The sequence below is a fragment of the Danio aesculapii genome, chromosome 7 (assembly GCF_903798145.1).
Source record: "Danio aesculapii chromosome 7, fDanAes4.1, whole genome shotgun sequence".
Classification (NCBI taxonomy): Eukaryota; Metazoa; Chordata; class Actinopteri; order Cypriniformes; family Danionidae; genus Danio; species Danio aesculapii.
The window spans coordinates 52,033,473-52,045,699 of record NC_079441.1 but is presented as its reverse complement, the minus strand read 5'-3'; the positions used below and the strand labels follow the sequence as shown (position 1 = coordinate 52,045,699).

The 12,227-nt window shown below is 37.5% G+C and overlaps 2 protein-coding genes across 2 annotated transcripts in view; both read right to left on the bottom strand.

Moving 5' to 3' along the window:
• The window catches only part of csnk2a2a (casein kinase 2, alpha prime polypeptide a), an 18,680-nt gene extending 14,777 nt beyond the window's left edge, over nucleotides 1–3,903 (bottom strand). Inside the window, exons 1-4 of the mRNA XM_056462142.1 lie at nucleotides 3,508–3,903; nucleotides 2,429–2,540; nucleotides 479–580; nucleotides 93–143 (exon numbers count right to left, since the gene is read on the bottom strand). Of these exons, the coding sequence (XP_056318117.1) occupies nucleotides 93–143; nucleotides 479–580; nucleotides 2,429–2,540; nucleotides 3,508–3,608 (366 nt within the window). The 5' untranslated portion in view covers nucleotides 3,609–3,903. The remainder of the gene's footprint in view (nucleotides 1–92; nucleotides 144–478; nucleotides 581–2,428; nucleotides 2,541–3,507) is intronic.
• Nucleotides 3,904–5,809: 1,906 nt separating this feature from the next.
• Nucleotides 5,810–11,034, bottom strand: LOC130232314 (zinc finger protein 319). The gene is made up of 2 exons (XM_056462141.1): nucleotides 10,855–11,034; nucleotides 5,810–9,820 (listed from the first exon to the last, which is right to left on the bottom strand). The coding sequence occupies exon 2, from the start codon at nucleotides 9,576–9,578 to the stop codon at nucleotides 7,806–7,808; it is 1,773 nt and encodes a 590-aa protein (XP_056318116.1). The 5' UTR covers nucleotides 9,579–9,820; nucleotides 10,855–11,034; the 3' UTR covers nucleotides 5,810–7,805.
• Between the last annotated feature and the right edge of the window lie 1,193 nt (nucleotides 11,035–12,227).

Below are 12,227 nucleotides of genomic sequence, written 5' to 3'. Positions count from 1 at the left end.
TGCATGCATATATATATATATATATATATATATATATACACACACTTTGACAGGTTATGATATGACTAGCACTTAGTAAATAAAAGTAGTACCTTGAAATCTGTGTTATTTATGTACTCAAACACAAGGGCTGGCGTTCTAGACTGTGGAATAACAAGGAAAAAAATACAATTACAACAGGATGAAAAAAAAACCTATACTATTAGAAGATCAAGGCTCGTCCTGTTGTTTTTTTAACTGTTTTAACATCTAGTATGACAATTTATTAAATAGAACAGAGAGTAAAAATCTTATTGACAGATAAAAACACTACCCTATTCAACAAAAATAAAGAATGAAATATTTAGCTAGTGTCACAGAATAAAACCTGCAGACACAATTTCAGCATGGGGCTCAAATAAAACACATTTAAGTCTAATTTAGCAAAAACACAATTCTGTATAAAACAATAGCAGCTACATTATTGAAGCCACAGTACCACAGGGTCTTTCACTGTGTCTACAAGTCGAATGATGTTGGTTCCTCCTCTCAAGTTCTCCAGAATTTTGATTTCACGTTTAATCTTCTTCTTCTTAACAGGCTGCAAAAGTAAAAAAAAAAAAAATTACAATATATATTCTTAAGACTTTCACCCATATCGGACCAAAAAAGTAGGATATTTTTAATATTTTCTAGTTGTTTTTGTTCATACAGATTCAGCCACAGAAAATCTAATTAAAATGAATAGATTATTGAGCAGTGTGAATATATTAAGACTGCACATATAATGACAGCACAGACTTCTGGAAAGAAACAAAAGTCTGGGTGGGTTTGGAATGACATGGGGATTTGAAATGATGATGCTCACATGTTTACACAATAAAAGAGCAGGAGGGTATTCCAGAAAGCAGGTTATGTGACACATCCTGGGTAAGTTTGAGAGTAAGTAAGTAGATAACCTCGGCTTTGGTTCCAAAATCGGACGTAACATCTGGGGTATGTTAAGTAGCCATAGCAACTTACTCTCTGAAGATAACTTGATCCGGAGCAAGTTATCTTCAGAGAGTAAGTTGCTATGTTCCAGAGTTTGTCTGTTTCAGAGAGTTTACTGAGCATTGTGTGCTCTTTTGATGAGAATATTTATGGACGCAGAAGCACAGATATACAAGTTTTTTGTTGTTAGAGGGCTATAAGTCCAGTTCAGAACCTGCGGGTCTCCGCTTACCATAGAAAACATTTAGTGGAGCTCTTTGTATTCGCGTCAGGGCATTTTAGGTAACTGTACAATGTGGCAATAGCGTGTAGGACCTGTCCAGCATAGTGGACAGTGCGCCATTAAAGAACAACGGAGCGCACAGAGGAGCGAGTTCGAATCTTACATAGAGATCTTGCTTTTTTCTCTCTCTCTCTTTCTGCACCCCTCACATTTTTCTGTAGCTTTTATATAATATTAGAAGAAGTGCAGCTTTGTCTTTTGTGGGAAAATATATCCATATTTTAAGATGCAGGACCTTAAGGTGATGCTCATGTGACTTTATTTGTCTTTGAAGATGGACCTTACACAACTACTTTAGAATATATATATATATATATATATATATATATATATATATATATACACACACACACACACACACACACACACACGCACACACACACACACATATACAGTATATACACACACATACACACACACCACTGATGAGCCTTTAAAGGACAGAGCAGCTCCTCTAACTGGTGGGCCACAGCAGTTAGACAGGCCTCAGCCTCCTTTCTATTAGCTGCATGACAGAAAGAATATTCTAGAGTGTTTAATACAGCTCCAGTAATCAAATATTACCTTTTCAGAGAATGTTTCTGTGTTTAATTATGACTTTGGACAGAGTTCTTCTAGCTCCAGAAGGATTACAGTTTCTATAAGCCTTATATACTAGTCAATACATATTTGTATTGTGGCCTTAAGAAATTAATGGCAGGAAAATTAAATGCATGAATGGTTACATAACACTCAAAAAGGATGTTAATGAGAAGTTCAATTTTTCATTACAATAAAAAAGAGAGGGTGGCATGTGTAATTTAATGAACTCACACATTTTCTTATTATTTATTTTTTTTCTTTTCTTATCTTATATTTCTTTCTTTCATTAATGCAGATGTGAAATATGCGATTAAAACCTCTGCAAAGTGCGTCGCTCTTTTTTTTTTTCACTGTGACTTTCTATGATGACTCATAAATTCGGCGATCTACTGAAAATGCCTTCAGGTAAGCGCAATGCGCGCGCATTAACCGGCGGTTATCTTCAGGAGGTTGATTTAACGAACTCTTATCAGCTGTTTTGGAACCGACATACTCGCGGTAAGCAGGTTTTGGGTTAATCAACCGAGAGTTTAGGGTTTAGCAGATGGTAAGTAAACCCAGCTTTCTGGAATATCCCCCAGGCATTCCTACCTTCAGTATTTTTACAACTACTCTGTCGTTGCTGTTGATGTTGATGGCCTCAAAAACTTCACTGTATTTGCCTCTTCCGAGCTTCCGTACAAGCTGGTAGTCATCCTGGTTGCTGAATCAAACACAGTAAGCATACAAACAAGTTTACTAACTGGACACATACTACCATGCCTTAGTACTAGGCCTGCACAATGTTGGAAAAATCTAGCATTGCAATATTTTTTTGTTTTGTGATATATAATATGATATGATATGAATATGAATTTCACCAGATGACTTAATATCTCTATTTGGAAAGAACTTATAATGTTAGATTAATTGGGATGATTCTGCAATGAGAATGCATCTCCATAAAATCTAACAAACTCTTTAAAAGTCCCTAAATACATTTTCGCTGTGGTCCAATTGCAGTGCATTTGAATGTGCTTTGAATATTTTCATGCATAACAATCTATAAATATAATCAAGAAACAAAATAAAGTGTTTTATAATTCCCCGAGTCTAACAGTATTCAAGTACAGTAACTGAATGATAAAAATAAAAAATAATTCAATAAAATAATCATAGTTAAGGTCACAAACCTTATACCTGAAACAGTACAGTCTGAGGTACAATTTCTTATACCTGAATGATTTTAAAGTCAAATATACAAATACAGGCATTAAAAAACAAATGCAAATGATAAATTATAATATAAACTCAACATTGCATATCTTGCAATGTGACTATTGCGAATTATCACATTGATATAACAATGATGAAACGATATTTTGTGCAGCCCTACATAGTACCAGGGTGTTTTAGACACAAACCTGTAACATTATAGGGTGTAACAACTACCAAGACTTTCTGAACATGTTGAAAATACCACAGTGGTGTTTGGAACATTTGAAATACAAGGGAACAACATTTGCCAAAGAAGGCCCACTAAATATGTTCAAGAAATGGCACTGGCTATGGTTATACCGTGCCAATACACTATAACAATGTGTATACTATATACATTTATATACAATATACATTAGTATATTAGGAAATAGTACTTTTTACAATGACATATTGGTAAAATATCTTTATACCTCCAGCTAGGCACATGTGCTTCATAATCCCAGTATTCCTTGCTCTTCACAGTGTTGGCATCTGCATACACCCGTGCTTTGCTGCTCACCGGACCGGGCATGGCGGGTTTTGCCAGTCGATCCGCCTTCTCTCCACCTACTACTGCGAGATTCTCCAAGCGACAGCGACAAGTCAACCTCTTTTGTGAAACACTACAGAAAGTACTGTAGTACTGTAAAACACCGTGGCAAGCCGCGTCAGTGCGATCTCTCGCGAGCAATTGTGATTGACAGCTGCTCAGCAGCGGCGCGCATGACCTCGCGCTTACGCTCGCGCCACTAAAAGCCAAAGCAAAAAGCAAAGGGCGTCCAAAACGGTTCAGAAAACAGCTTATTTTCTGACGGACCGCCAGTGTATATTATATGAATCAGGATTTCATGATGTCAGTCGAGGCAGCCTAATAATGTATCCGTTTGTAAAATGTTTAAAAACAAATAAGAGTTTTAAACAGATTGTAATATATGCATATGCGATTGCCTGTCGCAGTACTCCTATTCTGCATTTAAATAGACATTGATGCGAAGAGAGAAATAAAAAAGAAATAGAAACAGACCTGTCAAGCTCCCTGGACGTCGTTACGCGGTAATACGGAACATAAACAACGTGAAGAAGCCGAAATGTCGAGTTGATCGATTGTCTCTGGTAAAAAGCGTTTGATCATCGCTGTTGGTAAATATAATATTCATTACAGCGGTTCAGCGGGCTCTTTTCTAAATCGTTCCCTCCGGATAACTGCGCTAACCAAGCTAACGGTATCGATGGGTTGGTTTTATTGGCCACGACAACTTCGATAAACGCGAATCTAGATTTGCGATTAATCTTCAAATGGAGTTTCCCAGTTCCTCTAAGTGATTCACCAATTAGATTGAGTAAGTGATCGAGGTATCCGCTGACAGGTAGACGGATATCACCCCTAGGATAGCACTCTAGTCGATTTTTGCTATCGCTTCCATGGAGTCAACGGAAATACTCCGGGCTTCCGGTACATTTTTCAGAATAAAAGCCCCCACATTCCCCCGTGGAATTAAACTAAAATTGCGTGGATAAATAATAATTACAAATCGCCTTTTTTCTGCATTAGGACTTATTTATATATATATATATATATATATATATATATATATATATATATATATATATATATATATATATATATATATATGTATATATATATATGTATATATATATATATATATATATGGAATTATTGTAATATGTATATGCACCACCTACACAAGGGATTTTCGCGCTGAGGTCTAAAAATTGCCAAAATTAGTGCTTGAGGGTCTATATAACGTAAATACTTTCAGGGGGAAAAAGCATACAAATGTAAAATTTATACGATCAATCTATAAATTAAAAATTTTAAAGATTAAAGATTATTTAAACATTTTATGAAGGAAAAAATATATACTGCCTAATAAACGAACAATTGAAATCGGATCAAAATAACCTAATAAAGATGAGAAAAATTGTTTATTTTTAAACTATACAAAATTCAAATGAGCATTTCGCAAAATAAAATCACAAAAATAACATTAAAATGAAAATGTTGCATTTTCATGTAACTTAATAAGAAACTAAATGTTTTTAAATGACATTTTAGACCCATTCAGTACTAATATTTTAAATTAGGTCTTCATACAGAAACTTGACACATTTGACATTTTTAGGATGGTTCAAACCTCTGGTTTGGATGTTTGTTTTCTTCAAGGTATCTGATCAGAATGAAAACCAAACCATATAGCCTACCATATACCTGCACTGCATGTTATAAGAGTCTGACACTATTTACAAATAAAAGTAAAGTGTTTTGGGTGAAGAAAATAAGAGTTAATTATTATTAAGAAAATTAAGGCAAATTATAGTTCTACTGTAGTTTTCTAACACTATTTCACTAGACTGAATCTACACATCAACGTTAACCAAATTCAACATCGACTCTAGTCATTGCACCATCTGGTTTAGGAATAAGAACAGCATAAGCTATGTTTACAAACATTTAATTGTTTGCCTATTAGGTTATGACATGCCAAACCCTTTGTGATAATGAAAGAAAAAAAAATACATTATGGCATATCTACAACTTGAGTCTCCTTATATCCATAAACACAGACATTTAGAAGGATGGCTTGAGTGACACACTACAGATAGAGGTGCTGGATGGTGGGATAACCTGTTTTGCTTAAATACAAAAAACTGAAATAATTTATTTAATTAATAATAGTCTGGACATAAAAGATATTGCTTCACAAGCAATGACACCATTCAATCTCTGCATTTAATGCACATGAAGAGTACACAAATCTGTAACAGAACAAACAATACTGACACATTAGCCGTTAATGTTAATAAGGCTTTCTGAGGCATGAGGGGGTAGGTCATGAAATGTTTGCAATATTTACATTCAAGCTGTTAGGTTAATAAAAATGTATCATTAATATGGATTCAATTAGACATTTAAAAACTGCATTGTAAGAGGTTTACGTTTCAAAAACACTCAACTACTAGTTAATACTGTATTTTAGCTTTTTTTAATCCTATAACCTGTATTTGTACTCTTCAATTTTTCAATTTATATATATTTTCTATATAATTACAAAAGCTGTTGATTGCCTGTTATGCAGTTCAGTGAGATACAGTATTTTAACCCAAACAAGAAGTTATATAGGGTGCTGCAGTACATCAAAACCTGGAAAGTTGACCCAGTGTTAATTCCCTCAAGACTTCCCATTGGTTTTTATAATGCGACTTTCAATTTATTATTATTTTTTTTTTAAAAGTTGAACATAAATTGATGATACATGGACTTTTTGATTTACATGTAAATTACAAACCCATATCAATAAAAAAATCTTTGTAACAAATCACTACATAAGAACATCTGAGGTGCCAGGATGTGCAGTTTAAAGCGTGATGTCCAAATGTTATAAAATTATGCTTCCCATAGATCTTAACTCTTCAGGGTTTTGTCGTCGAAACTGCAGCGCTCTATTGTCATCCGATCCATTGACGCAAGCGTAAAAACTAAAATTCCAACCATCTTTTGTGACATTTTTGTTTCTAAAGCAGAAATCAAACAATTAAATCTGTGTCAGAGAAACTAAACAAGGTGTCTGCGGTAAAAGAATAATCCACTAAAACAGAAACAACATATCCTCACAAGAGGAAACAATCACATATGCACAGTTTACAGTATGATGATACACAAACGGATACTAAAACCTAGCACTGTACTCATGTCAAAGTGATACAAAACATCCATGTACAGATATCTTTACAAATTCTACAGCATTATTTAGCTAACGCAAAACACCATCCGTTTGCAGTCGGCAAACTCAAATACTTCCTCGTTGTTCTCTGTCGCCTGGCAGTTAGTAAGTAACTGCGAAACGCGGTACTACTGTAAATTCACTCTTAGAACTGCTTGCAAACTAACTGCGTCGTTGTTATGAGTCAAAATGCGCAAGAGAAATAGAATGGCTACTATTTTTTTTTTTTCGTGTAGTCATTTTGCCTACAAGTTAATATGACAACAAACGGTATAAATTATTTAGGCTATTCATGCATACATATACCCTGTTACATTATGGGTTAGGTGATGGGAGTTATACATTAAGAATACATACAATCACTACTGTATATTGTCCAGATGGCCAGACAGTGTTCCGTTACTAACGTGGAGGAGGCATGAGATGGAGATCACTGGAAGAAAGGCAGTTAATTTGTAAGGTACAAGGCCAAATAGTTCAAAAGAAAACCAATGAATCATCTAGACGAGGTCAATCCTGTGAAGTTCTAGGGTGGCTATCATGTTCTTGCTTAAGTAATTCTGAAAAAAATAATAAAAAGAGCTTTCACTGGTAACTGCACTACATTATCTTGTTTTAGATATATACTGGTCTTTGAATGCGCAAAGCAGAACTCACACTTTAACTCTTTAGTTCCTTGTAAAACTGATCAGCTGTTTCTTGGCTGGTCTCAAACACGTGGTATACAAGTCGCATATGAGACTAAATTGTTCATTTTTACATGCAGTTTCTTTTTTTTTTTTGAGGAGCAACTCTCGTGTGCAGTTCTGTTCATCAAAATAGTTGACGTTTCTGTCTGTGGAGTAGATGCGATGTTGCCAAAATCTACCAAAGGTACATCAAAGCTGTAGTTCCTTACCAGTCCAACATTTACTGCAATGCTTGTGGGATATGTCACTAAACATACATAAGAAAAATCAGGTATATTTTAGCTTGGTAAGGAGGTCTCACTCTATGCACGAGGAAGCTGGATACCCTCCTCCTTCTGCAGTGTGTTGAACTGTATGCTCCTGAAGGGCTCCGAGCTCTCCAAAGCACTCTCCACACCACACGCACTTGAACTGAGCTTCGCGGGAGTGGATGATGCCATGTTTAGCCAAGTGTTCGCGCTGTTTGAATCCCTTGTCGCAGGTGGGACACTTGAAGGGTTTCTCTCCTGTATGGACTCTTCGATGTCTTTGCAACTCGGAAGAATATTTAAAGCGTCTCTCGCAGTCTGCGCACTTCATGGGCTTCTCTCGAGCAGGGTCGCACCGATGCTGCACGAAATCCGACGAGGATTGGAAGCGGCGGCCGCACAGCGAGCACTTGAGTGGCTTTTCTGTGCAATGGGAGTTCTGGTGGCGCTGTAGCGTAGATGACTTTTTGTAGCCCTTCCCGCACACGTCACATTTGTACGGCTTCTCCACTGCGTTCGACCCAGAGTTTGATTCTGTGCACTTGTGCCTTAGCAGCTCCCCAGATTGTCTGAAGCCCTTTTGGCAAGCTGCGCATTTGAACAGACTCTCGATGCCATGGACGTGCTGGTGGTACAGCAGGTGGGAAGGTTGCAGGAAACCCTTGTCACACTGATTGCACTTGAAAGGGCGGTCGGCTGGGTTTTTGTGTGTACGACGGTGGCGAACAAGCGCATACTGCTGCTTGAAGCTCATCTGGCACTCCTCACACTGGAAAGGCCGCTCTTCTGAATGGGTGCGCTCATGCTGTCGGAGATCCGAGGGTCGTTTGAAGCTTTTCCCACATGCTGTGCATCGAAAGGGACGCTCTCCAGCAGGCTGGCACTGGTGGTGCAGCAACTCGGATGACTCCTTGAAATGCAGCTCGCACAGGTTGCACTTGAAAAGGTGCTCGCCAGAGTGAGCGTACATGTGCCGCACCAGGTGCTGCCTGTGCTTGAAGGTCTTCTCACAAACAGCGCATTTATATGGCCGATCGGCACTGTGTGTGCGCTGGTGGTGTGCCAGATGAGAAGCTTGACTGAAGCTCTTGTCACAGGTGTCACACTTGTAGGGTTTCTCCCCCGTGTGCACTCTTTCATGACGGGAGAGTTCTGAAAGGTGGCGAAACGCCTTATTGCACACGGAGCACTTATATGGACGGTCAGAGCCCTGAAAAGCTGTGGTGGAAGAGGAACCCATGGCTGCCCCATCATTGGATGTCTCCGCAGTAGAGGGCTGCTGAGGGTTTGAGGTGGATGAATCTGGGCGATAAGTTTTTTCACAAATAGAGCATTTCATTGGGTTGTTTCCAGTGCTGTGTTCATTATGATGCTGTGCCAAAGACGTGAGAAGGGAGAATCCCATTTTGCACACACCACACACAAATGGCTTTTGCTCAACTTGAACACACTGATGCTCCAGAAGATCTGTTGCTTGGTTGAAGATCTTCATGCACTGAGTGCATTGGAAAGAACGGTCTTGGTTAACCATGCACTGGTGTTCATGAGGATTGGCCAAATGTGAAATGTCATGACCACATGCTCCACATTTGTGGCCACCTTCACTGCCTACCTGCAGCTGAGGCTGCTGAGCTGGCAGCGTGTGCTGCTGTGCATGTTGGCCATGCTGTGACTGTTGCAAAGCAGGGTCCGCCTGAAGGACAATACCATATGCAGCACTGCCCAATGCATTCTCAGCCCCTTGTAGAAGCGGGTGCCCGACGGGAGGAGCGGCCACTGCATGTTGCTGTTGCCATGCTTCTGTCATTCTTGCACTGTACATGTATGAACTCAGCTTTCTGGGATCAGCACTTTGGGATCTGTCTGCACAATATTGGTCCAACAACTGATGGTCAGTTCATTGGAAAAGTAACAAATGATACTAAAATTGTCTTATAAAGAGTTTTGAGTGAGCTGGTTCATAATTTGTGAGTTTTTTTGGTATATTTGTATCAAATACCAATCCAACTGGAACGTCTGAAATTTTCTCCAGCAAACTACACAGAATGGTCTCCAAATGCATACCTGCAATGGGAAATAAAATGCATTATTACACAAGCATTACTCACTTAAATAGGAATAATAAATGTAACATATTTTAAATAATAATAATAATAATAATAATAATAATAATAATAATAATAAGACAATGACTAATCAAAGGCTTGAAAATGACTTCAAATATGTACAAAACACAAATAACAACAAATACTTTTAAACTGAAAACGCAGTAAATTATAGAATGTGGATGACTAAAAAGAGGTCCAGAAACACTTCCTTATATCAGTGTCATTTATACAATTTAATTTCAAGTTAACAAAATGAGCAAAGCTTAAAAATTTCCGAATAAACATTTTAAAAAATACTGATATTTGCAGTGTTTCCACATGCATCTTCAACATGTTAATAATGCTGCTTAATTCAGACAACCTTTACTGATATTGAATTTTAAATGGAATAAACAGCATTCCCATCACAACATAAACACTTGACGAGAACTTCTTTATAGTTGGGAATATTAAAACAGAAACAATGTCATGCAGTGAGAGCAATGAAAATCTAGATTTAAAAAATGTATACGATCTGTGGAGCCGGCTGCTTGCTAGCCTGAGGGAGGAAAATGGGAGAAATCTGGAATTCCCTTTGATCGTCTTAATTATTTGCCTGGTGCAGAAAAAAGCCAAGCTTTGGATATTAGAAATCCATTTTCAAAACCATCGCGCAAAGCCTTGAAATATAACCATACCCCAGGACTTATATTAGCAATTGGTGTACAAGAAAACTTCAGCTAGCTTTGACCGACGCACACTTGCAGCCAGAGCTAGCAACCGCTGCTAATGCTCTTCTCACACAATATGCCCGTCTGCAATCGATCCGCTTTATGTTACTCACAAATTACACATGCAATAAACACACTTTATGCAACAATTCATAAAGCGTCTGCAGAACTACATGCAAATGACACGTAAAGCGTCATGCAAATGTGTTTACCAGTACGCTACGCTGTAGCAATTGCCGTAAAAAAATTAGCAGCCGCCACCTCGCTGCATTTAACCTACTTTGCGTCGCGTTTTCCTTTCGATACCTCGTTATCCCGAAGATTCCCGATTGTAATAAATATATACAGGACGTTTTGACGCCAGGGAGGAAAAATCGGGCGCTTCCCTGCCAGTGGGATGCAGAAGGCCCAAACAAACGTGACGCATCGGACCTCTACGACCAGCCCCTCGAACAAGGCGGACACCCCGATGATATGGGCGGAATCAAGGCGATGGAAAATCACTGATTTTCTAGTATACGGGCGACGTTTCCAAATTCCTCGTTCCGTCTGATTATGTAGGCCTAATGCAGTACTGTTAAAAACAATAATTAAATAAATAACCGAGAATGTCTGTGTCCTCACAATGGCGTTGCCAACGGGCAAGCTTTTAAACGACATTGTGTGGAAATTGTTCTCAAATTGTGCATTTGAAATATTTTGTCTTTTATTTGACCCAGGTTATGCACATGTTTGAGCTTTACATTCGTATAAATCATATGCCCTGCAAAGGTTGGCTAGGGCTATTTAAAAATAATGAGATAATTATAATTCAGCATTATTAATGATTGTATATATACTTGAAGTCAGAATTATTCGCCCCCTGTATATTTTTTCCCAAATTCTTTTTAACGGAGAGAAGAATTTTTTTTCAACACTAACTCATTTCTAATAACTGATTTATTTGATCTTTGCCATGATAACAGTTATTAATATTTTACTAGATATTTTTCAAGACATTTCTATACAGCTTAAAGTGACATTTAAAGGCTTAACTAGGTTAACTAGGCAGGTTGGGGTAATTATAGGTATTGTATAACGATGGTTTGTTCTGTAGACTATAGAAAAAATATATAGCTTAAAGTGGCTAATATTTTTGTCCCTAAAATGTTTTTTAAAAAAAATTAAAGCTGCTTTTATGCTAGCCGAAATAAAACAAATAAAGCTTTCTCCAGAAGAAAAAATATTATCAGATATACTGTGAACATTTCCTTGCTGTTAATACTTAAAAAATAAAAAGGGGGCTAATAATTCTGACTTCAACTGCATCTGCTGCGTAAAACATATGCTGAATGAGTTGGCGGTTCATTCCACTGTGGCGACACCAGATTAATAAAGGGACTAAGCCGAAAAAAAAATGAATGAATGAATGATATAAGCCTCCTCCAAGGAGATAAACATAGTCATGGTCCCATGGTGGAGCATTTTGTTCAGTGGTATGAGGAGTCAAATCTAAAACTTAATGCAACAAAAAAGGACATGATTATTGATTTTAGAAGGAATCATACAGCAGCTAATGTGACTAATATCAGGGGTCAAAAAGTAGAAACCGTGTAGAACTACAAATATTTGGGTACCATTATTGACCGTTTTTTAAACTCAGAGGCAAAGATG

What these genes read in the sequence shown, in the direction of transcription:
- LOC130232314 (XM_056462141.1), bottom strand. Translation starts at nt 9,578, where the DNA reads ATGTACAGTGCAAGAATGACAGAAGCATGGCAACAGCAACATGCAGTG.